Source organism: Pecten maximus, chromosome 16, assembly GCF_902652985.1.
Source record: "Pecten maximus chromosome 16, xPecMax1.1, whole genome shotgun sequence".
NCBI lineage: Eukaryota > Metazoa > Mollusca > Bivalvia > Pectinida > Pectinidae > Pecten > Pecten maximus.
In genome coordinates this window covers 7,692,502-7,716,746 of record NC_047030.1, presented here as the reverse complement: position 1 = coordinate 7,716,746, position 24,245 = coordinate 7,692,502, and the positions used below count along the sequence as shown (strand labels likewise).

Here is a 24,245-nt window from a genome sequence, read left to right as displayed (position 1 = left end):
ACAAACATTACACAAACATATACTCACACAAACATAAACTCACACAAACATATACCCACATGATCTCACACAAACATAAACTCACACAAACATAAACTCACACAAACATATACTCACATGAACTCACACAAACATATACTCACATGAACATATATTCACACAAACATAAACTCACACAAACATATACTCACATGAACTCACACAAACATATACTCACATGAACATATATTCACACAAACATAAACTCACACAAACATAAACTCACACAAACATATACTCACATGAACTCACACAAACATATACTCACAAAACATATACTCACACCAACATAAACTCACACAAACATATACTCACACAAACATATACTCACATGAACTCACACAAACATATACTCACACAAACATATTCTCACATGAACTCAAACAAACATATACTCACACAAACATATACTCACACAAACATAAACTCACACAAACATATGCTCACAAAAAACATATACTCACACAAACATAAACTCACACAAACATATACTCACATGAACTCACACAAACATAAACTCACACAAACATATACTCACACAAACATATACTCACACAAACATATACTCACACAAACATATACTCACACAAACAAATACTCACACAAACATATACTCACACAAACATAAACTCACACAAACATATACCCACATGAACTCACACAAACATAAACTCACACAAACATATACTCACACAAACATATACTCACATGAACTCACACAAACATATACTCAAACAAACATATACTCACATGAACTCACACAAACATAAACTCACACAAACATATACTCACAAAAACATACTCACACAAACATATTCTCACACAAACATATACTCACACAAACATATACTCACACAAACATATACTCACACAAACACATACTCACACAAACATATACTCACACAAACATATACTCACACAAACATATACTCACACAAACATATACTCACATGAACTCACACAAACATATACTCACATGAACATATACTCACATGAATTCACACAAACATAAACTCACACAAACATATACTCACAAAAACATACTCACACAAACATATACTCACACAACATATACTCACAAAAACATATACTCACACAAACATATACTCACACAAACATTACACAAACATATACTCACACAAACATATACTCACATGAACTCACACAAACATATACTCACATGAACTCACACAAACATAAACTCACACAAACATATACTCACATGAACTCACACAAACATATACTCACATGAACTCACACAAACATATACTCACAAAAACATATACTCACACAAACATATACTCACATGAACTCACACAAACATATACTCACACAAACATATACTCACAAAAACATATACTCACATGAACTCACACAAACACATACTCACACAAACATATACTCACACAAACATAAACTCACACAAACATATACTCACACAAACACATACTCACACAAACATATACTCACACAAACATATACTCACACAAACATATACTCACACAAACATATACTCACACAAACATATACTCACACAAACATATACTCACATGAACTCACACAAACATATACTCACACAAACATAAACTCACACAAACATATACTCACACAAACATATACTCACACAAACATATACTCACACAAACATATACTCCAGTACCCAACTTGATTAGTTGTATACCTACAAAGGTTAACTTGTAGGTCGTCATGTTGAGTCTGTCCAGATTTTAGATAAGACGGTAACTGTCAAACCACATTATTCCAAATCTGGCAAAACTTCCCTCACCCTCGGTCAACAACAGCATTGTTATATTTCTGCAGCCAGGAGAGACTATCCATGATGTCTTTTGTAATCTTCGCATAATAATTTCTTTCAGAAAAAGGACCTACTGCGTCCTGAATGTAAACATCAGGCACGGTTATGCTCATACATTTCAGATAGTTACGTTTCTTCTGGCGACAGCAGGAGATTCTCTGGAGCTTGAAATCAGAACTCTCGGGAATAAAGATATATGTACCGTTCACTTGCCAAACAATGCTTTGGAAACACTGTAATGCTCCAGAATTTATTTACAATAATCAAGCGATAGTTATGTCTAATGCTCTTACTATAAAATGGAATGTTTTCGATGTACTCGAAACTGACATGTCAAAAAGACAATGTCCTGTCTTTACAATCTTCATCATCCAGAAAGGAGTAGATTGGATGTCAACATTTCTCATTCATCAGTGTGAATTCTAACGTTAATGTTAAGCTCATCTAAACAAATACGTGACTACAGCACAGTTTTGGTAATAAAAAATGAAACTCCTCATACATAGTGTGCAATTTGCGTAGGAAGATAATTATGGGATGTTCCACCACGTATTATTATCATCAACATCACCAACGTTTTGATCTTCAGGTTGCGGCTTTCGTTTCTGATAATTTTTGAAACACTTTGCAAATATGCCAATCTCTTGATTTCAAAACAGCAACCAACCCATTGTGTAGGTAACGTCTTATGTTGTTTAAATGTCTCTTAAAAGACAACCTGCACCTATACGCCGATCTCACATTGTGAGAACAGTACTGAAATGGGTGTTTAAGTCTCCGTCAGACTCGATTTTATACAAAAGATATAATCGCTTCAATAGGATATTTCAAATCATGAGCAATCATAAAGCTAGTTGCTTGAAGAAAAAGTAAAACGTTATATCAAAAGAACAATGAGATTGGGCTACATTGGGTATGTTGTTGCAATATATGTTTCTATCAATAGTTTAATACACTGTACAACGTTTCTAACATCCTAACTTTAACAAGCATGCTGGGTATTGGTAAAGCAATACATGGCCCCTGCCGACCCCCGCTAAAAATAATAGCAGCTTGACCACCTTGACCACATTGACCACCTTGACACAAAAACCTGAAGTTATACCAAACATGCCATGGCTGCAAAAAGTGTGAAAAACTTAGTTGACAGACGGACGGACAGGACGGAAACCTATAGACTCCCTGTTTCACCAGTAGGGGACTGGTTAACAACTTGTATGCATGCTACGGTATGGCAGGGTCAGGGTAGGTTATAAATCTCTCTATACGATATATGATTTTGAGTGAACTGAACATGATGATATTAAAAATCTCATCTGCTCACAAAAAGTTGGGGTTTTTTTCACAAAATACTTAAAAAAAAATATTATCAATTTTTATTTGATGTTTTAAAATCATTTTTATTTAGTTTACGGTTCAAACTTTCCTATTTCGTTAAAATAAGTAATGACTTTTTATCTGTTTTGTAACAATCTGAATTCTTAGTTTAGTATTTTTTAGGTAATAAACTAATAGGCAATGCACCATCAGTTAATTTGGGTTAAATTTATAGCCAATAAGTGGTTTCTAGAGGCAAAATATTCATAAGGTCGACACCTATGGGAAATTAACATTGTTGAAAACCCGATTTTTATGTTTCAACAAATTAAGGACTTCTCATCTTTAATATCTTTAGGTATGCGTAGACTGACGCATATTATACGATTGTGGTCGTCTGAAGTGCACACAGTCGTGTCTATTAGACGTCACGTAAATTGTGTGACGTTAGTGAATGTAAAGTCATATGCAACAGAAAGCATTAAAAAATAAATGTGGGGTTTCTAGCAATGTTTATTTCCCATAGGGGTCGGCCTAAAACAAATTGTTAGATTATAATGGACAGGCATATTTACCTAACGATTAGGTGTAAGTAGAGGTATATCATTCGAACAATTTGGTATGAATTAGGGAACGATCACCATTGATACACAAATGAAACCATAAATAAAAGTAAATTCATAATATCATTCAGAAATGAATTCAGATTATCTGTAGTAATGTCAGACAAATTTGCCCCGTATTGACGGACTCGGCGTCGTTACTTGTGATTTCCGTTCAACAATGTCGGACAAATCGTACCCATATTGACAGACTCAGCCTCTTTGCTTGTGGTTTTCGTCTAACAATGACAGACAAATTTGCTCCATATCGACAGATTCAGTGTTTTTCTTGTGGCTTTCATCCAGCAATGACAGACAAATTTGCTCCATATTGACAGATTCAGTGTTTTTCTTGTGGCTTTCGTCCAGCAATGACAGACAAATTTGCCCCGTATTGACGGACTCGGTATCTTTACTTGTGGTTGGTTTCTTCCCAGTCAATATTTCCCCATCCAGCATAAAGTGATATTACATTGAATCGGAAAGAAACAATAGCTTCCATAATAACTAACTATTCTTATTGATGTTAGAAGTAGACATGCAGTGGAACCATTATGAAATTCGCCACCTGGACCTTCCTTGCCGACATATTCTTTATTAAGAGAGAGAGAGAAAAAACATATTCTTGATTGTTGAAGTGAGAGAAAAAAGAGGAAGAAACAGAAAACTGATCCCCATTCGATCGAATGATCATTATAAACATTGATCCATATTGATCTAAACATTCAATCTGTTTCTGATACCGGCAATAATTAGCATTCAAAATGCTATGTCTTCAAAATTCCAGCTGTAATCTAAACACATTGTACATTTTTGAATCCTATTTTATTGTTGTGCACACTATAAAACTGGTGATTCATTTCTCTAAACATGCTAGCTATTCCTGTTTACAAATCGGAAAATTGTCGAAATAATAAAGGGGATTTATCATATTAACAATACTACTGATTGCAAAGGGGAATATAAAGTGTGAGAAATGCATATATTTCTGTGGTATTTCTTAAGAAACAATAATAAAAACCCTACACTGACATGACCGCCAAGCAGCAATTTCATTTTTGCATCGTTCTCAAAAGAGTATAACCAAAATACAAAATGACTAATAAAATGTAGCATAAGCAGCAAACATACAATAGAAATATCGAAACATAGAATATAAACGCCATAAAAAAACAAAGTTACAATTAGAATAGCATCACTTTATAATTCATTATTTTTTTTGCACGCAATGATACGACAGCACGCCTTAAACCAGATTGTATTGTAACTTATGAGATATATTTTCAATATTTTGTTTACACAATCAGAGGGATACGGAATAACTCCCCCACTATCTCAGTATAGTGTGGACTAGGGGAGTTAACCCCTATCCCAGCCAAGACACTAGAGGTTCATACTTTTTAACTTGACATATTTAATCTATAACTTATCTGTGGCAGGAGATTCAGTAAATTACACATACTTCTGGTATGTTTCCTCTCTAGGTACACTTTGCGTTCTATATGAAGTATATATAAAAGTCAATATACAGGATAGAACGGAAGTATAATAAACACTTTGGAGCCATAGTGCACAGTCCACTCATTTGGTGTGTATAGATGTTAACGAACTCATGTGAAACAGTTTTTGATATACGTTTTTGAGGAAACGCTGGAATCAGTGAAATAAGCATTTAGTTTCCATGATAACCAAAGAAATATCAAGCTGAACACTCCTCCTAAACAGAAATCAGGCAACTATACACACTATAATGACGTGCGTAGCAAGTTCTGTGGAGTCATCTTGAACAATTTTGGAGATATTTTCATGAAGCGCTAAAACAAATGAATTTAATTATTTATTGATTCCATAGTGATCATCAAAATATTGAAACTGGAAATTGTTCATAGCAAAATATACTACCAGACCACTGGATTGGTGGGAGTAGACAGTTTTGAGAAGTTCTTTTTAACGGTTTTGGATTTATGCTCCAGAAACACCACTTGGAGGACGGACACTTTTGTACCTCACCAGCGAAAGCAGAGACATCCTCGACAATTAGATGTAACCTGGGACACGTAACACACCAAACTTATTATCATTTCTAGGCTATGTTATTCAATTCTCATACCATTTTGTTCACATATTGACTGGTGATCCTTCAATTACGTGTACTTTTCAAGAAAAAGCGATAACAAACTTCTACTATCAAAGTCAAAGATGGCAGCCTGTCGGCCAATTTGTTTTCCCACTCGGACTGAAAATTGAATGGGCACAACTAGGGACCAAGGGAAACCAATATATGAAGATTGAGAAATATCTTTCCAGTACTTCGATAGCGATAACAATGATGGAAATCTTTCTGTTTGTAGTGTCAATGTTTGCGTCTACATACATTTTCCTCATGTACTTATTTAAAGTGGGTAATGTACAAAACTTGTGAGGAAAACCTTGGCATGTTGTCAACATTTACACCTCGAGAATAGCACATGTTATTCAACAGTGTCATTTGAAATAGGTCTGCTACTAAAATTGTATGTGTAGTCCATCCCTCCAGAGCCAGAGCAGCTTGAAATTGTAGAATAATACTGTATAACTTAATTCTTGTGTCGTGTTATTATCAAACACGTCCCATAATTTCGTCCTCCAACACTCCTTCACCTGCAACAGACAGTCTTTCTTGCCACTGTCCTAACATGGTCGGAAAGTGAGAAATTATCCCTAGTCCTTTACCTTTCGGTTATTATCACGGAAATGTCTCCCCTGAGAGAATATTAGTGAATGTGTTAGGGAAAAAGTCACTAAGAACCTAGCCAATCCCTAATTCAAGTATAAATTCACGCTTCAAAAATATCAACTGGAAGCAAACATTTTATTGAGCATCCCGATAATCACGGTGAACATAAGCACTCAATTAATTTGGCCGGCGAGTTTTCTTTTAAGAATCCGTTCAGTCATTTTGTCTCAATTCCTCATCCGCATTGGATTGAGGAATCCGTCGTGATTCGCCCTGTCCTTTACACGATGTTGAGTTGGGATCTAAGTATATCAAATGATTTAAGGTCAAATTCAATTAAATCATTTTAATAAGTCTGACATTTTCCGCGTCGCTTTTTAACTTCCCATCTACTTCTTGATGACTCAATTGTATTAATGTTAAGTAAGATATGCTAAGGTTATGAACATTTTGCTGTGTATTATGTAGAAATAGGTCAACTAGTGACCGATATAGCTATACTAAATTGATCTCGGATGACGCCCTTCCCTCAATCACGTAGAACACGGCAAAATAATTAATAAGCTTTACAAATTTTACTTTTACTTCCACGTGAACAGGTGTCACGAGAACACAGCAATTTTACACCTGTAATTAAGCTTCATGGTTGATCAAGGTCTCCTTGACTAGACGTAATGCTCCATTACTTCTACGTTATACTAAAGACAATATCCACAACACCGGCGTCTCACCAGATATAAATATTTAATATCCCAGAAAACTCTTTCTTTCCACGCGTATTGCAAGTAATAGCCGTTGTGATAGATTCTATTAACTAGGGACTAGTTCGTAACAACGTACGGATCTAAGATTCTTATCTAGCCCTGGGAGGACAACGGTGGCGGCAGGACACAGCATGAACACAATAGAGAAGATGTTGTCCTTTGTTCTTCTTCTTGTTACATTGGGGAACGTGAAAGGTAAATATAATTTGCTTTTAAATAATAAGTGAATATTTAAACTATATCTTGTATGAACATTTGTTAAAAGCAGAAGATGTAGATATACTTTATTGTTTAGGTGCTTATATATGATAACATGGATATATATTTCTCTTTATTACAAAATACACCCACATACCAATGAAATGTTATTTTGTCATCTTAAAAATGCAAATTTATACTTTGATAGAGTTATCTATACTGAAACATGGATATAAACATAGCTATATAAATCAGGGTGTATTGACCCGGATCTATAACATATGTTATAAACTAGAAAATGTATGTAGCTCTCATGAGTTTGTGACTTAGGACTGATTTGTTCTAATTTGTTATTTCCTATCGTCTTGTTTTTACCGAGTCAGGTATAATCGGGCATGTTATTGTCTTATGTATCTTTTGTTTTGTTATCGGTTTCTGTTGTTTCTTTCGATCTTCATAGATTAACTGGCCTTACCAAAATTGGGAATTCCATTATTCTCTGGCTTCAAATATCCAAAACTTTCATGACCTGAAGTGTCACGTTTTCCCTCAGGGAGAACGTAAAATTTACTTTAGTTTATATTTGGAAAATGCACTTTTGTGTACAGTTCGTTGACTTTCCGTAATTCAAACATGATTGGAATTATCACTATGAGTTAACACAGTTTGAGGCTTTAAACATTTTGAGCCAAACCTACCACCTGCGGATGAAGGGTGCGGCCCAAAAGACAAAGATTGGATTTAATTTAAATTAACACTTTCTATTGCTGAGATGATCTAGACACTTAATTAATGATCCTGATTGAAAAGACAGTTAAAGTAGAGAGTGAGTACAATATGGTGATATACTATTATGTTATTTAAAGGAAGATTGTTTCCAATTGTTAAGAGTGAGGAAGTAGGTGCGATTATAAGTTGGGGTAGCACACTACAGTAAGACAGCCTGGCCATGGGCGATTTTTTTGGTAAAGCAAATAACTTCTGTATTATGATATGCATATACATTGTACATATACACTTTCATAGGTATATTCATTATGAAGTAGTACATACAGGCTTCATATTTGTTAAAACTAATATGAATAAATTAATTCCGGATTTTAAATTTCCGGTTTTTGCGAAAGTGTGCTCATTATCAAGGTAAGATAGCGGGAAAACTTAATGTACAACATATGTCAAAACCAGATTAATTCTGTCTTTGGGATAGAGATATTTAATTTCAAATAGGTTTCAGGAAAAAAATGTGACAATTATGTCATTTTGGGTCAAATATCATAATATTTTTAAAGCTATTTTTAAGTTGTTACCATGGTATTCACAGCTCTCAAAAACATAGAAAAAATAAGTTTACTTATCCTTCAGAGCAGTATCAAAATTGCAAATGTTGTATAGATTGCAAATATATACTTTATTAGAAGTAATATGTACGGTTAACTGGCAATGTTTACATATCTAAAACATGTGCCATATTTTTCAGAATTGGGCATTTTTCTATACAATGCTAACTGGAAGGTGGTTAATAGGTAGGCCTATGATTGGGATGAGATTCCTTTATGTTAGAGGAGTGGGCGAGAGTACCTTTGTATATATATGGAGATATTATGATGCTATGATATTGAGAATCATAAGATTAATAATAGGACAGGCATATGAAGAGGCTGAGGGAAGAGGCGGTCCCTTGTTATTAGAGGGACAGGGAGAGCACTGGCGGCTGTGATGTTGTCAAGTGAGGTGTTATTATATCATGGTAAATGAATCTCAGACATGCTGGAATGTGTCTGCATATTGTCTAACGTGAATGTTTAGTAACTGTTGTTTTAATAACAAATACCACGTTTCTCATATTAGGGAGTACATCACTCGGTCAACCTGGGTTGTGTAACTGCTGAGTATGCGTGGATATCTATTATCGATATGGGTTAACAAGTCAGTGTGTATATGTATATACCCATATGCTGTAATGCATTGTGCCACAGGCTCCTGGATTCCTGTGATTCTCATGGAATATGCTTTGATAACTAATACCACTTTTCTCGTAGCAGGGAATACACTTTTAGGTCACCTCGCGGTGACGCAACTGCTGAGTATTAGAACATAATTATAATAATAGTAATAGACATGTACAACATTCATATAGCGCACTATCTAATTAGTAAACTTACTATAACTATTACTACTATTAGTATATATATATTATACTATTACTATGCGTTTCACATTACATCCGTAATAAAACATTTGATTCCAAGTGTTACACAATGTACAGAACATATATAAACGACATGTCGACTCGAGCAGATATGTGTGTACATGGCCTCTAGAAAAGACTCGTAAAAGATAAACAAGTGAGTTTTAACCTCCTTGAATTTGGCCATCTTGTACTGTGACCTTAAACGGTCAGGTGGCCAATGCAGCGAATAAAGCACTGGTGCGATGTGTTCCCTCTTTCGAGCATGGACAACCAGGCGTGCTGCCATGTTCTGGATCATCTACAGGCGGCTAATCATTACATCAGATACATTAAAGAGCAAAGCATTACCATTGTCTAATCGAGAAGAAGCAAACGAATGGTCCAATGTCTTGTATACATCTGTGGTGACTATATCTGATTTGGTAATAACAGGAACTTGCGAAAGCGTTTACCTGTTTCTCCATCTTCAGAGTGTACACAAATCACAGTTTGGACTGCCTCACTAGTTTGGCTACCAACCTTTAACTTGAGACCTTAGGTGTACTGACGCTTATGGGAAAAGACTATTAGTTCTGTCTTTTCCTGATTTAATATGATCATATCGGAGTTCATCCAAGTCCTGGTGTCATTTAAACATGCTTCTAGTCTTACTGTTATTGTGTCACAATTGTCCTGTGGTCAGATAACCATATATATTTGCGTGTCGTCAAAGATTGTGAATATTTGTCATTGGGGTTGAGTACAGAAGAGGAGACGTTCGGGGTTTAAGAATACACCAATTAAAAGCGAGAGTAATCACCCTCTACATTGATGTCCTGGGGAACCTAGCTAGCGTGTGAATGACGTAGCTGTGTCACAGGGTTCGGATAATCAGCAACGGTGTCCTACAGAGTTTATCACAGTGTCCCCAGTTTCCAATGACAGAAATCATTACATGTGCATTCTGTCAATATGTAAATAATTTATTGGCCTTATATATTTTAGTATAAGATAATGGAAGATAATCTGTTCCTCCAGTGATGCTAGTAGTTGATTAGTTGAGACTATATGAATTAGATTTGTATTTACTTATTGACAAAAAATCTGCTCGAGTAGTTATATGTTTCTGGCTTGTACAAAATGTATGGATTCTTCGTTATCACAGAATGGAATTTGAAGACTGCTGTTTTAACATGAAACTGATATTCGAGTTTAATATGTTTTTTCTAGTCTAAGTCTAGATATAATGACTGGTCTGATTTGTTCATGAAAATATTGAATTAAGTGAGTGAAATAACACTACCCTCAATAGGAACCCCATTACATTGTATCTAGTAGCTTTTTCTGTGCAAAGAATTATTTACCCTTACTTTGTTTTTTGGTCTTTAAGGAAATTGGAGGTAAATCTAAACATATTTCCTGAAATGTCTACTCCTTAAAGTGATACCAGTAAAATATCTTTGTGCCAGACTTAGTCATAGGCTTTCTGTAGATTCTAACTAGTGTTTCTAGTGTAGAACAGCTACTGTTGATCTTACTTTCATTGTTACTTATCAGATTTTGATTTATAAAGATGATACTTTAGTCTGTTATTAACATGGTTTCCATGGTTTTGTATAGATGGGATGTCGAGGCTATCGGTCTATGAAGCTGTGTCTTCTCTGTCTTTACTAGGCTTGTGAATTGGTATTATAACGGTAATGCTAAATGATTTTGGATATGAGCCAGATTGTCAAATAAGTTCAACAATAATGACGTCAGCATTATCAGTACAATTCTTTAAGGAAGTATACGATGAATTGTCCTTGCCTGGAGAAGTCTTTTTCTTGGAATTTAGAGCCCTGAATTATGTTGGGTTTTTTTTTATGAAAGGGTCCATTTAAGATTGTAACTTCTTTACCTGCATCTATATGCTTGTTTCTTATTCCATCTATGCTAACTTATTTGACAAAATTTATTCTGTACAGTATGGAAAAAATATTTGCTTTTAGAAATTGCTGGGCCAAAAGGCTTATTTTTTTCTGCGTTAGTTTTGCCTTTGTTTCCCTAAAATTCGTATGCTGTCAAACAAAACCAAGAAATCCCGAACGGGGAACCGATTAAAACCCGAAAACGAAATATGGTGCAAGCTGAACTGTACACAGATAAGTTTGATGGTAATGTATTCTTCCACGAATGCAAGTCCAGAGGAAAGGAAGGAGGTGTTTCTTCAGCAATTGCAGAAAGTTATTATCAACATTCCAAAAGACATTTATTGGGAGATTTTAATGCAAATGTTGACAGCGACAACAAATATCATTAAGTGATATGGGGAAACACGGGATAGGGGAACGAAAAGACAATAGAGAACAATTATTGGACATGCATGAGATTGACAACTGTGTGATTACTGGAACAATCTTTTCTCATTAGCCCAGATATAAGATAATCTGGATTTCCACAGATGGAAAGACCAAAAACCTCATTGATCATGTGCTTATTTCAAAACAACACAATGATAGATAAGCACAGCAAAGGATAAAGAGGACAAGATGAGCAGTCAGGAAGAGATAATGAAAAGGTGGAAAGGACAAGAAGACATCCACTAGAAGTAGAAAGTGAAGGAGACACAGAAGATGATATATATATTGGACAGATACGGAAAGAAGAGATCATCAAGGCTTTGAAGAAACTAAAGAATGGGAAAGCTGGAGGAGTTGATGGGGTAACAGCAGAGATCCTGAAAGCGGACGCACGATACCAGGAACAACTCTTTACAGCTAATTGGAATCAATCAGAAAAATATATTTCAAGCATAGAATAAAGGCCTAATAACCAAAGAAAGGGGTTATATCCAAAAGATGGAGCGAAAACCAATTACGTGAAGAAAAAGCTGGCTCCAGAACGACAAACGAAGCCCAATTTTACTGATGATAAATCTGTGCAAGATTTGTACAAGCTTCAATCACCTACAACAGGTTCATTATGATGTATATGACTAGGGGCCTTAACATGATAATGTTGCATGGGATAAATCCGACGAGAGACTTTGAACCAAAATAACACTGCTGATAATTAAGTCTTAATTAATGTACCACCTATTTCGACGAGAATGTTACAGTTGAATGATTAAGCCTGATATTGTGTGTTTAAATTATACCGTATCGCCATCAAACATCAGACAGTAGTTTCTCATAATACGCATGCACGCATATGCTGAAATATTGGAAAATAGTTCGATTTTTTTAAATTATTTTTTTAATTATTGAAGAAAACGGTCAGGAACGATCAATATTGTCTAAAAATGTATGTCTTAAATAAATCAAGTCATCTGAGACGAAGTTTGTCCGTCGTCGTGCGTAAAATATCATTTTGTCGACTTCTAAACCCTTGAAGCAATTAGAAAATGAAATTTATCAGAAACCTTTTACTGCGAAAAGTCAACCTAAATTGTGAATTATATAATTGACTGGAATAATCATTATGAGAAGGTGTTGATGCTATGCACATATTGGTCATGGCCGACTCCCGTGGGCTGGTCGATCAAAATGGGTTAAATGGTTTGAAACAAAATTCTTCCTCTCAATACCCAGATATGGTTGACATTAATACTTTTTAGAGATAGAAGTGTCTAAAAGTGCTTCACTAAAACAGAATTCCATGAGTCTCGGGTCTCTTGTTTTCCGCTGTGGAGGGAGTGGTTTAATCTAACTAGTTTATAGCCGGTCGCACAATTAAACACCTCTAATGACTTGCAGTGGAATGCAAAAAAAAACTTATCTTAAGCACTACAGAAAAGAAAATATCGGAAACTATCCTTATTCTGCATGAGGTCCCATAGTAAAACGCCTCTTACGACTTTACGGTGGGACACAACAGACATGTACTTTACCCAATCATTCACTGTATGCTATATATCAAACTCGTTTTCTTTATAATTTGGTATGAAAATCCTTGTTTCATATCTAATTAATTTGTTATTTTGTGACACGGTTGAGCGGCGAAAGTTAATAGGTGCTTCTCAATTAAAGCGCAGCATGCTATGCCGATCCGTATTTCATATGTCATAAATACATATGTAATAAGAAAACAAACACACAATTTCCAATGGCATTACCTTGATCGTCTAGACAAACATGTAATTACCATATAGCGGGTGAGTTAGCGAGTGTTAGATTTACCGTTTTACGTCAATATTCAAGAGATAAATTTAAGCGCGTTTTGGTGATTGCCCAACCTCAACTTTTTATTTTAGCGATTAAGATTTTGTAGCAATTTCTTTTCGTTAAAGAGAAATAAGAGATAAGTTGATATGTTTCTGTGGGGGTAAGTTAAGTTTATATTAAGTGACGTTAATAACAAGCTTTAGAAAAGTAAAGTAAATATATCTCTGAATATATCGAAATTGATATTTGTTATCTCAATTTCTGTGTTGTTACAGTGACCGGTTCAGCGGGAAAAACCAAATCCCGTTTACATATATAATGAACAAGACAATATGCATGTAAATGTATTGTTAAATCGATGTACAGATGAAGATCTACAACGTAGTATACCTCTTAAAGCCACATACTCCCAAACAACCTAAAATTCTAGTTGCACACATGCATCAATGGCAATCCAAGATGCTCATTCACGCTCTCCTAACATTAGAATGACCACAGGCCTGACCGCCTGACCGGGGGAGTCCTTGAGACATCAGTGAAAATAACTCGCCGCATTTATATTTATCGCGAGATTTGTCACGGAGCCGAGAACGAGGCTAAAACAGCGTGCACAACACATAAACTACACACATGGCCGTTGTTTACATATCGAGCATACGTGAACTTTGTCTAATAGTGCTTTCATTTAAACATATTAAAATAATATTCGCGTAATACCCAGGTAACTGAACAAAATAAACAAACAGTTTACATTTAAATACTTGATTTTAAAATGTAGCAATATGCATACAACAAAACATCGATAAAATTTAAAATCCGTGAAGTTGACAATGTTCAAAAGCTAACCAGCAATCCATTAGACGTCCGGCAAAATCGAAATTCGAGTCTATTCCCTCTTCTTCCAACGAATCATTTCCTTTCTTAAGGAAATACTCGGGTTTTGCCGATTCCACTCACTTTTGCGGGGTTTTTTTTTCGCAGACTCTGTCTGCGTTTTCGCAGGTCCACGCTTTCGGCGTTCCGCCATTTTGTATGGACTGGAAAACCCGCCGTTGCATTGGGGGACTATTTTTCAGAAAAACTTGGTCCGGCAGCCACAGTTAATATTTTTGGGAATTCCCAGTATACTTTCATAAATACACATTTTCTTTCAGTTTCTGATTCACGATAATCTGTTAGGTATGTATCAAGTCCGAAAGCTGTAAAAAGCTCAAAATGTAAACATTGATATTTGTTTCTTCGAGAGTATGTGGCTTTAAGGCCGATTTAGGGATTCTTGGAATGGCGTTTATTTGGCCGGATATTTTAAAGCCTTTGGGCCGACTTAGAGATTCTTAAAGTGGCGTTTATTTGGCCGGATATTTTAAAGTCTGTGGGCCGATATTGAGATTCTTGGAGTGGCGTTTATTTGGCCGGATATTTTAAAGTCTGTGGGCCGATATTGAGATTCTTGGAGTGGCGTTTATTTGGGCGGACATTTTAAAGTCTGTGGGCCGATATTGAGATTCTTGGAGTGGCGTTTATTTGGCCGGATATTTTAAAGTCTTTGGGCCGATATTGGGATTCTTGGAGTGGCGTTTATTTGGCCGGATATTTTAAAGTCTGTTGGCCGATATTGAGATTCTTGGAGTGGCGTTTATTTGGCCGGATATTTTAAAGTCTGTGGGCCGATATTGAGATTCTTGGAGTGGCGTTTATTTGGCCGGATATTTTAAAGTCTTTGGGCCGATATTGAGATTCTTGGAGTGGCGTTTATTTGGGCGGATATTTTAAAGTCTTTGGGCCGATATTGAGATTCTTGGTGTGGCGTTTATTTGGGCGGATATTTTAAAGTCTGTGGGCCGATATTGAGATTCTTGGAGTGGCGTTTATTTGGGCGGATATTTTAAAGTCTGTGGGCCGATATTGAGATTCTTGGAGTGGCGTTTATTTGGGCGGATATTTTAAAGTCTGTGGGCCGATATTGAGATTCTTGGAGTGGCGTTTATTTGGGCGGATATTTTAAAGTCTGTGGGCCGATATTGAGATTCTTGGAGTGGCGTTTATTTGGCCGAATATCATAAAGCCTGCGGGCCGATTCAGGGATTTCAGGAATAGCGTTTATTTTGCTGAATGATTAACGCCTGTTGGTTCGAATGGATCAATTTGTTATGTCCTCGAGTGGAAGAGGGCGCCATCGCATCGATTGTACTGGCTGGTTGACTGGTTTTACGTCACTTTCCATGCACGGCTCGTGCTATGTTCAGGCGATGTGAGGGGCTGGTGGTCGGGGACCTCAGGTGTCCCCCTCAGGTGAGACTTGTCCTATCCGTCTAGTACGTCCACAGGGCCGGACAGCCGCTTCGATTGCTAATTTCTTGTGTTTTGAGTATCTGGTAGCCGATTTGACCGATTTCTTGTGTCTATGTCCGCCTGCGTATCGATTACTGATGGGTTGTTGTTGTTTTTTTCATTAGATTTGCACAATTCAAAATCGCATACTACGATTCTGTACAATAAAACACATTAATCCTAACCACTTAACATATTGTTTGATAAATAATCATACATTTACCTTAAGAGCATCAATGATCATTTACGATAACGACCCACATTCCAGTTTAACCAAACATGCTTACGGTATGGTTACTGTTCTACACAATACCAGTAGATCTATGGTCAGTTCTATTTTTGTCAGGAACAGTACATTTTTTTTCATACAAGTAACATTTTTTTAGAATAGTATATTAACATTCTATTTGTATTCCAAATGTCTAACATATGTTGGTTCATGCATGTTTTGGACGTTGGAGGCCGAAAAAGGACTCTATCTGTTGTGTGTTGTTCTATGTAAAAATTAAAGTAGTATACGACATGGAGATTTATAACTGGTTACAGACATTGGGACATTTGTATACATATTATTCTCGTTACTTCTCTTTGTCTTTCACACTCAGTTTGCTCTTTTACTAATCATTTGTAGAATAAATGAAACTGAACATATGTTTCCCGTTTTATTTTATTTTCAGGATTCCAGGTAATGTTTGTTTTATTATTTTTATTCTGTCGTCGTAAATTGGGAATACAGATACCATCCTAGTAACTCTTGATTGAATTTAGGTTAAGTTGTTTCTTCTGCCCTGACGTCAATGTCCAAGAGCTAAATTTTAGCGCGTTTAATCTTAGCGATTGCCCAACCTAAACTTATGTCTATGTGCGACTGCGTATCGATTTCTGATATTTTTTTCCCTTTAGATTTTCACAATTTATGATTGCATACTACGATACTGTACAATAGAACACATCAATCCTGACTAATTCTGCCCTGACTCTGCCTTCACCCGTTATCTATCCCAAGTCCTGTAAATCGCTGTACTAAATTGGTTAAATTTTATTTTACTATTCTCAGCAGCCTCCGATATCCAAATCTCCACTACAGATGTGCACGGTTACATCAGTTTGGCCCAATATGGATATGTTTATCAGCCGGAGCCGAACTGCCTCGCACAATTTACGTTCAAAGTGAAAGCTTGTCATAATGTGCATGTAGGACTTTTCAATACTGCTGGAGAACCTGTCACATACGGCGTTGTTCTAGGTGGCTGGGGGAATACCAGATCGGTATTAAGGAGTAAGTACTCCCGAATATTTAATTTCGAGACAAATATGGTGGATTGTAACGTCTACAAGAGTTTCTGGCTATCATGGTTGGACAATGTGATATCGGCGGGGCGAGGCAACACAGTTGATAATGACAGGTTGTTTTCATTAACTGGTGAACATCCGAACCAAGTACGATATGTTGGAATCACGACAGGATACGGTTCCTCGGGTGAATGGAAGATACCAAGTAAACGTAAGTATCTGACACTCGAGAAATTGTACATCTTCTGTCTATTTCTCCTATCAAAAATTATTTAAGCTATTTATATGAAACTCCAATTAGAATGGTAAAAAACATGCATTATTAGAATGGTAAAATACATGCATTATTAGCTTTCTAAGTTTTAACCACTGGCGTCTGCTTCGGGTAAGTATCAATAAAAAATATACTAGAACCTACTCATGCTATATCAACAAGGTGAGAAGGGTCTAATATTGTTTTCTATCAATACTAACAAGAAGTAGGCGCCTGTGTTTTAACATGTGATTTCCTTAAGACATACCCCTTCTGCAATCAGTGCCGTTAACGTAGTTATTGCAATATCCAAGAGTTTCTCTTTCATGTGGTTAGGCATGCGAATAGAAAGATCACTGTTTGCATCTCCATCCAAAATGATATGATTTCAAAATTATGAAGACATTTGTTGGAAACATTTTTATTAAAAATTAGTATTTTTACAATGTCATTACAGTATGGGTTGATGGTGATAATGGGGATGATATTGTGCTATACCAAACGTATTGAAAATATATCAGGATTAAACCTTGGAATATTTTTCTCTTTTGTTTAAGGTCCACCATTGCACTGCTACCAACGTTTCCTATGGGCTGTGAAACCCGGACTTCAGAACATAAACATGACAGCCAACATCACGTGGTCTTTGACAGCTGATAACCCCGGACAGTGTGCTGTGGCCTGTAAACGAAGTAATGCGTGCGTGTCCTTTGTATACAACAACGAGACAAATGTGTGCCAAGGTCATGGGCTAAAGTTCCATAGCATCACCGAAGGTCAAGGTCACATACATAAAGGAAGTCACTATTTCACCAAGCCGTAGAATATGTTGTAGTTTTCTTTCTTGGGATAAATTTTGAGAAAACGAAAGTGGGGATGAGATGAGGCTCTCTATGCTACACTATACTGCAAATATCGTTATCTGCTTGGTTTTTATCCTGATATTTATAAATTCGCAAAACAAAAACAAAAAACAAAAACCAAAAAAAATCTTTAAAAAAGGGGTGGGGGGGGGGGGGGGGGGGCATTCTAACTAAAGAAGAGTTTTTCAGTTTTGTAAGGTTGGGATATGAAATTCTTTAAGGATTCAAAATTTTAATGAAAAATGCATTTTACCTGTACCAATTGGTCGCACCCTTTGTAACTTTAGGCACTGTTCTGGTTTTGAATTGAAAGCTACTCAAGTAATAGACAACAGAGTTGTCCTACATGTAATCTCATTTTGTGATGTTGTTTTCGATATGTGTTAGCAGCTCCACAGGAGTATTAAAATTCGAGTCTAGATATACAATGGGAAGCGGAGGGATAGAAAGTATAATAGTTTAATATACAAGCCGTTTACTATAAAAAAAAGTTTCTCTATTACATAGAGTTAATTTGATCGAAATAAGACCATAAACAACTAAGGATTGCGATCAAACAACGAAACCGTAAGTCAAACTCAAAGTCGATTAAACGCGGGCAAGATATAAACAAAATTATAGATTCGTAAAAGAGACCCCGGAAAAAGTACTGGAGGAATAAGACCAGGTGTTCCGTAAGAGTATGCGTCTTGTTTCATCGGCGACACCCACCATACAAGTGTTTTTCAAATCCGGGTTTCGTCACAATCTGAAATAAGATTTAGCGTGGTGACAATGGAACCACTGGACATATCAACAAGCGTCAAACACGTACCACTTCATAACGCACAAGGAAACAGAATATTGCAAAATGAGAAGATGGTGTCGACTTGTCGATCATTAAACGTTTGTCTTCATCAACCTGTATCTATCGAAATCATATACGACCAGATATGGTCGTGGGTGGCCTCCCCTGTGTGTGAGTTCCATGTGGTGAACTGATGCTGAGTTTAGTACTACCTCGCTGTAACATACTGCCGAAGCCATCCAGCAGGTCACCTCACCCGATTACGTTATACAGGTAACGCCGAGCAAGTCGTCCAACTACAGACCAAAATGCCGAGGGTTAAGCAGACGGATCAAATTTATAAATCAGTGATCGAAAAATACACTTTGCGAAAACAAACGTATAGTACAAATGGCTCTGTGCATCATTTACAAACCTGTATATAATCAGATCTGGAATATGCCATATATGTATATTTCAGATATATATTTCAAATGGTTTGTGGTGTAGTATTTTAATATGGTGATCATTAACTTGCAAGTATTGAATATTTGGGATCGCCGTTTGACAATATAACTATCATATCGTTTTATTTCGTCGTCTCGTGGTTTTATTGTGCCGAGAAATATTAATCTCGGATTCGTTCGCTTCGATATTTTTCGCGGGTTAATGAAACCATGAATCGATCTTTTTAAACATTTTAAATTTCAGATTTCAAATATCTTCCTCTCATTACCGGTATATGGTAGCTGGAGGAGTCGTTAACCATTTTACATCTGCTCAAAAACCTATGAACCAATTACAATGAAATAAAGTTCAAATAAAATTGTGGATTATAGGGTCCCAACCTCCAGGGGCCATATTGACAGGGCAAAAAGCTGTCAAATATGAAGAAACTTTCAAACTATTAGTCTCAATAACCAGATAGGATTATAGGAGAGTCTTTAAGTACTTAACCAAAATTTCATGAACATTGGGTCTCACTGAGTTGTAACTGAGGAGGCAATGTCTGATCGGCGAGTGTATACTATAAACTCTCAAATTCGACCGTTCGAAATACATAATGTTTCTTGTCTAAAACAGGCGCAAATGCCATATCAATAGAGAGGCATTAACGTCACCAATCACAGAAGAAAAAAAAAGGAAAAAAATCTAGGTCGTTACTAAGTCACTGAGTTATATAAGCAAAGAATGCGTACCGACATTTGTAGTTATGTGAACAGCTCGATACAATGTACATTTGTACCTAACACTGTTTACCGTGCATTCCCAATACTCCAAGGCTTACAACCTATAACCATTGGAGGACTATTGAGGATGGTGAACAGCTTTACAATGCATTCCCAATACTCCAAGGCTTACAACTTATAACCATTAGAGGATTATCGAGGATGGTGAACAGCTTTACAATGCATTCCCAATACTCCAAGGCTTACAACCTATAACCATTAGAGGATTATCGAGGATGGTGAACAGCTTTACAATGCATTCCCAATACTCCAAGGCTTACAACCTATAACCATTAGAGGATTATCGAGGATGGTGAACAGCTTTACAATGCATTCCCAATACTCCAAGGCTTACAACCTATAACCATTAGAGGATTATCGAGGATGGTGAACAGCTTTACAATGCATTCCCAATACTCCAAGGCTTACAACTTATAACCATTAGAGGATTATCGAGGATGGTGAACAGCTTTACAATGCATTCCCAATACTCCAAGGCTTACAACCTATAACCATTAGAGGATTATCGAGGATGGTGAACAGCTTTACAATGCATTCCCAATACTCCAAGGCTTACAACCTATAACCATTAGAGGATTATCGAGGATGGTGAACAGCTTTACAATGCATTCCCAATACTCCAAGGCTTACAACCTATAACCATTAGAGGATTATCGAGGATGGTGAACAGCTTTACAATGCATTCCCAATACTCCAAGGCTTACAACCTATAACCATTAGAGGATTATCGAGGATGGTGAACAGCTTTACAATGCATTCCCAATACTCCAAGGCTTACAACTTATAACCATTAGATGATTATCGAGGATGGTGAACAGCTTTACAATGCATTCCCAATACTCCAAGGCTTACAACCTATAACCATTAGAGGATTATCGAGGATGGTGAACAGCTTTACAATGCATTCCCAATACTCCAAGGCTTACAACCTATAACCATTGGAGGACTATTGAGGATGGTGAATAGCTTTACCATGTATTCCCAATACTCCAAGGCTTACAACCTGTAACCATTGGAGGATTATCGAGGATGGTGAACAGCTTTACAATGCATTCCCAATACTCCAAGGCTTACAACCTATAACCATTAGAGGATTATCGAGGATGGTGAACAGCTTTACAATGCATTCCCAATACTCCAAGGCTTACAACCTATAACCATTGGAGGACTATTGAGGATGGTGAATAGCTTTACCATGTATTCCCAATACTCCAAGGCTTACAACCTGTAACCATTGGAGGACTTCGTGGATGGTGAACAGAACATGCCATGTACGTTCACATTCGCTCTGTGCACCTCTGGAATATCCCAGGCAAACTTAAAGGATCAGTCATTGCCATCTTGTAGATAAAATAAAACGACTAGATGGATCATTTGACAACCACAACGAATGTCGAAGACGCCGTATCGTCAAGTGGTATTGCTGAGTGCAATGCGCCGCCGACACCATTAGGTGAAAACATATTATTCAGAAAACATGCATAGAAACGTTTTTACACAAAATAGTTATCCACTGACGTTAATAGATGATGAAATAATGGAGAAATGGTGGCAAAAGTGAAATTCGTCGTTTTCATTATAAGTTATTACACATTTTACCGGTGTTCACGGAGCTGCAGTATTCTCGTTTCATGAAAGATAAATCATTTTCTTACCTCCACCTGTGTTATCCTGTACCTATCAGTTAGGTCAACCTATCGAGGATTTTTAGTGAAAACTGTCGAGAAACCTCACAAATCCACATTCATTTCAACGACGAAAATTGTAAATGTAAAGATTACCTTTCAGCTTTGTTTAGGTTATCGGGAGATTGTTTGTTTGCTGGGTTTATAGACTCATGAACAGCCGGGGCCTTTCTAGGTGGGGTCTCCTTGTAGTAGCTGGTGACTACCTCATTTAACAACATACGGGAGGCCCACCATAGCACATACCGGTCCGTTCATCAGTTCCCCGGCACTCTAACCGACTAAGCTGCCGAGGCCCCAGTTATCGGGGGATAACTACAATGGAAGCGGGTTGTCGGTTATTTGATTTACCCGTGTTTGACGGATTGTTAAATGTTGATCCGTATTTTCAATTGACAAATCATACACTTGATATACATGTATATATAATGAACATTATTCATTTCATATAATGTTACATCAGTTAGTATACATAAATACTGTCATATTATTCAAGCTTGGAGTAACAAGCTTATGTTTCTAACTGACGGAGAGATATGAAGGCACTATGGGGTACTTTTCTCTCCCAGAATGCCTCATTCAAGATGGCTGCCAATGTTAGCAGCCATTTTGAATGAGGTATTCTGGGAGAGAAAAATACCCCATAGATGCCTTCAATTCTCTCCCCTGTATCTTGGTTTTCAAATACAGAAGTGACATACCTTTCTTTGTATTTTCTTGAGATTTTTTATTTTTAGGTTCTTTTGGACATCTTCTTCTTTCAATATCTGTTGTTGATGATTCATGTTGTATACCAAAAAACATTGGAACCAGATTCATCAGAGGCCTTGGTGATTAAAACAAGATCTCATGACAAATGATCCTGATGACAGGTAAAAAGTTTCTGTGTATCAGCCATGCTAGATTTGTTACACCCCATTTTTAAATATGTGTAAACCGCCAAACTTTCCAGAATGAGGCTGTGAAGAATTCAACATGGCAGCTTCCATGTGTTTACATTACCTCAGGATGTTTATGGGTTTTAACATTATAAAATATAGCAGGTAAGTTGTGTTTTTAATCTTTTTGATCTGATCATAGAATATTTATTTTAAATCTATGAGTATATTATAGAATGAAGCTGTTTTTATCATGATTTACGGAGATTGATTTGTTGGTGCTCAAGTTATCATTGACTCAGTGTTACGGAGGTCATTTTTTGCAGATTACAGTAGATTTAGATGGTTTGTATTGTAAAATGGAATCATCTCAGTTCAAAATAATCATTATGAATTGATGTCTTCATAACAGTAGTAAAATACAGGTTTTGTTTTGTTGCTAGAACTAAAAATACTACCATGGTAAAATGCTTTCACTTTCTATTCCCGGAACTGTGACGTCACAGCCATAACTGTCTTGAGTTGTACGGAGGTCATTTTCCGTAAATTACAATAGATTTAGATAGTTTGTATTGTAAAATGGAATCATATCAGTTCAAAATAATCATTCTGAGTTGATGTCTTCATAACAGTAGTAAAATAAAGGTTTTGTTTTGTTGCTAGAAAACTACCATGATTAACTGCTTTCACTTTCTATTCTCGGAACTTTCTAGAGAGTGTGACGTCACATCCATAACTGTCTGAAGTTGTACGGAGGTCATTTTCCGTAAATTACAATAGATTTAGATGGTTTTTATTGTAAAATGGAATCATGTCAGTTCAAAATAATCATTCTAAAACTGTGTCTTTTTAACATGGTGTTTTAACATGCTAACATGTTATTTTAGCATGCTGATTTGCTGTTTTGACATGTTTATATGGTGTTTTTAACATGTTAACATGCTGTTTTCAATTCATGATTTTGTCATTTTTGTTGTTTTTGTCATGTTTTGTCATTTTTGTCATGATTTTGTCATGTTTCGTCATGTTTTGTCATGATTTTGTCATTTTTGTCATGATTTGTCATCTTTTTGTCTTGATTTTGTCATGAATTTGTCATCTTTTGTTGTTTTTGTCATATTTTGTCATTTTTGTCATGATTTTGTCATCTTTTGTCATG

The 24,245-nt window shown here is 36.3% G+C and overlaps 1 protein-coding gene across 1 annotated transcript; it reads left to right on the top strand.

Annotated features, from left to right (window-relative positions):
• Positions 1 to 17,291: 17,291 nt before the first annotated feature.
• On the top strand, positions 17,292 to 18,579 carry LOC117344948. Its single transcript, XM_033907833.1, has 2 exons — positions 17,292 to 17,602; positions 18,202 to 18,579. Exons 1-2 carry the CDS (start codon positions 17,413 to 17,415, stop codon positions 18,465 to 18,467), a joined length of 456 nt encoding a protein of 151 aa, XP_033763724.1. The 5' UTR covers positions 17,292 to 17,412; the 3' UTR covers positions 18,468 to 18,579.
• Positions 18,580 to 24,245: the final 5,666 nt, after the last annotated feature.

Coding starts and splice junctions, on each gene's coding strand:
- LOC117344948 (XM_033907833.1), top strand. CDS start 17,413: ATGGTGGATTGTAACGTCTACAAGAGTTTCTGGCTATCATGGTTGGAC. Junction 17,603..18,201: donor ATGGAAGATACCAAGTAAAC/GTAAGTATCTGA, acceptor CTTTTGTTTAAG/GTCCACCATTGCACTGCTAC.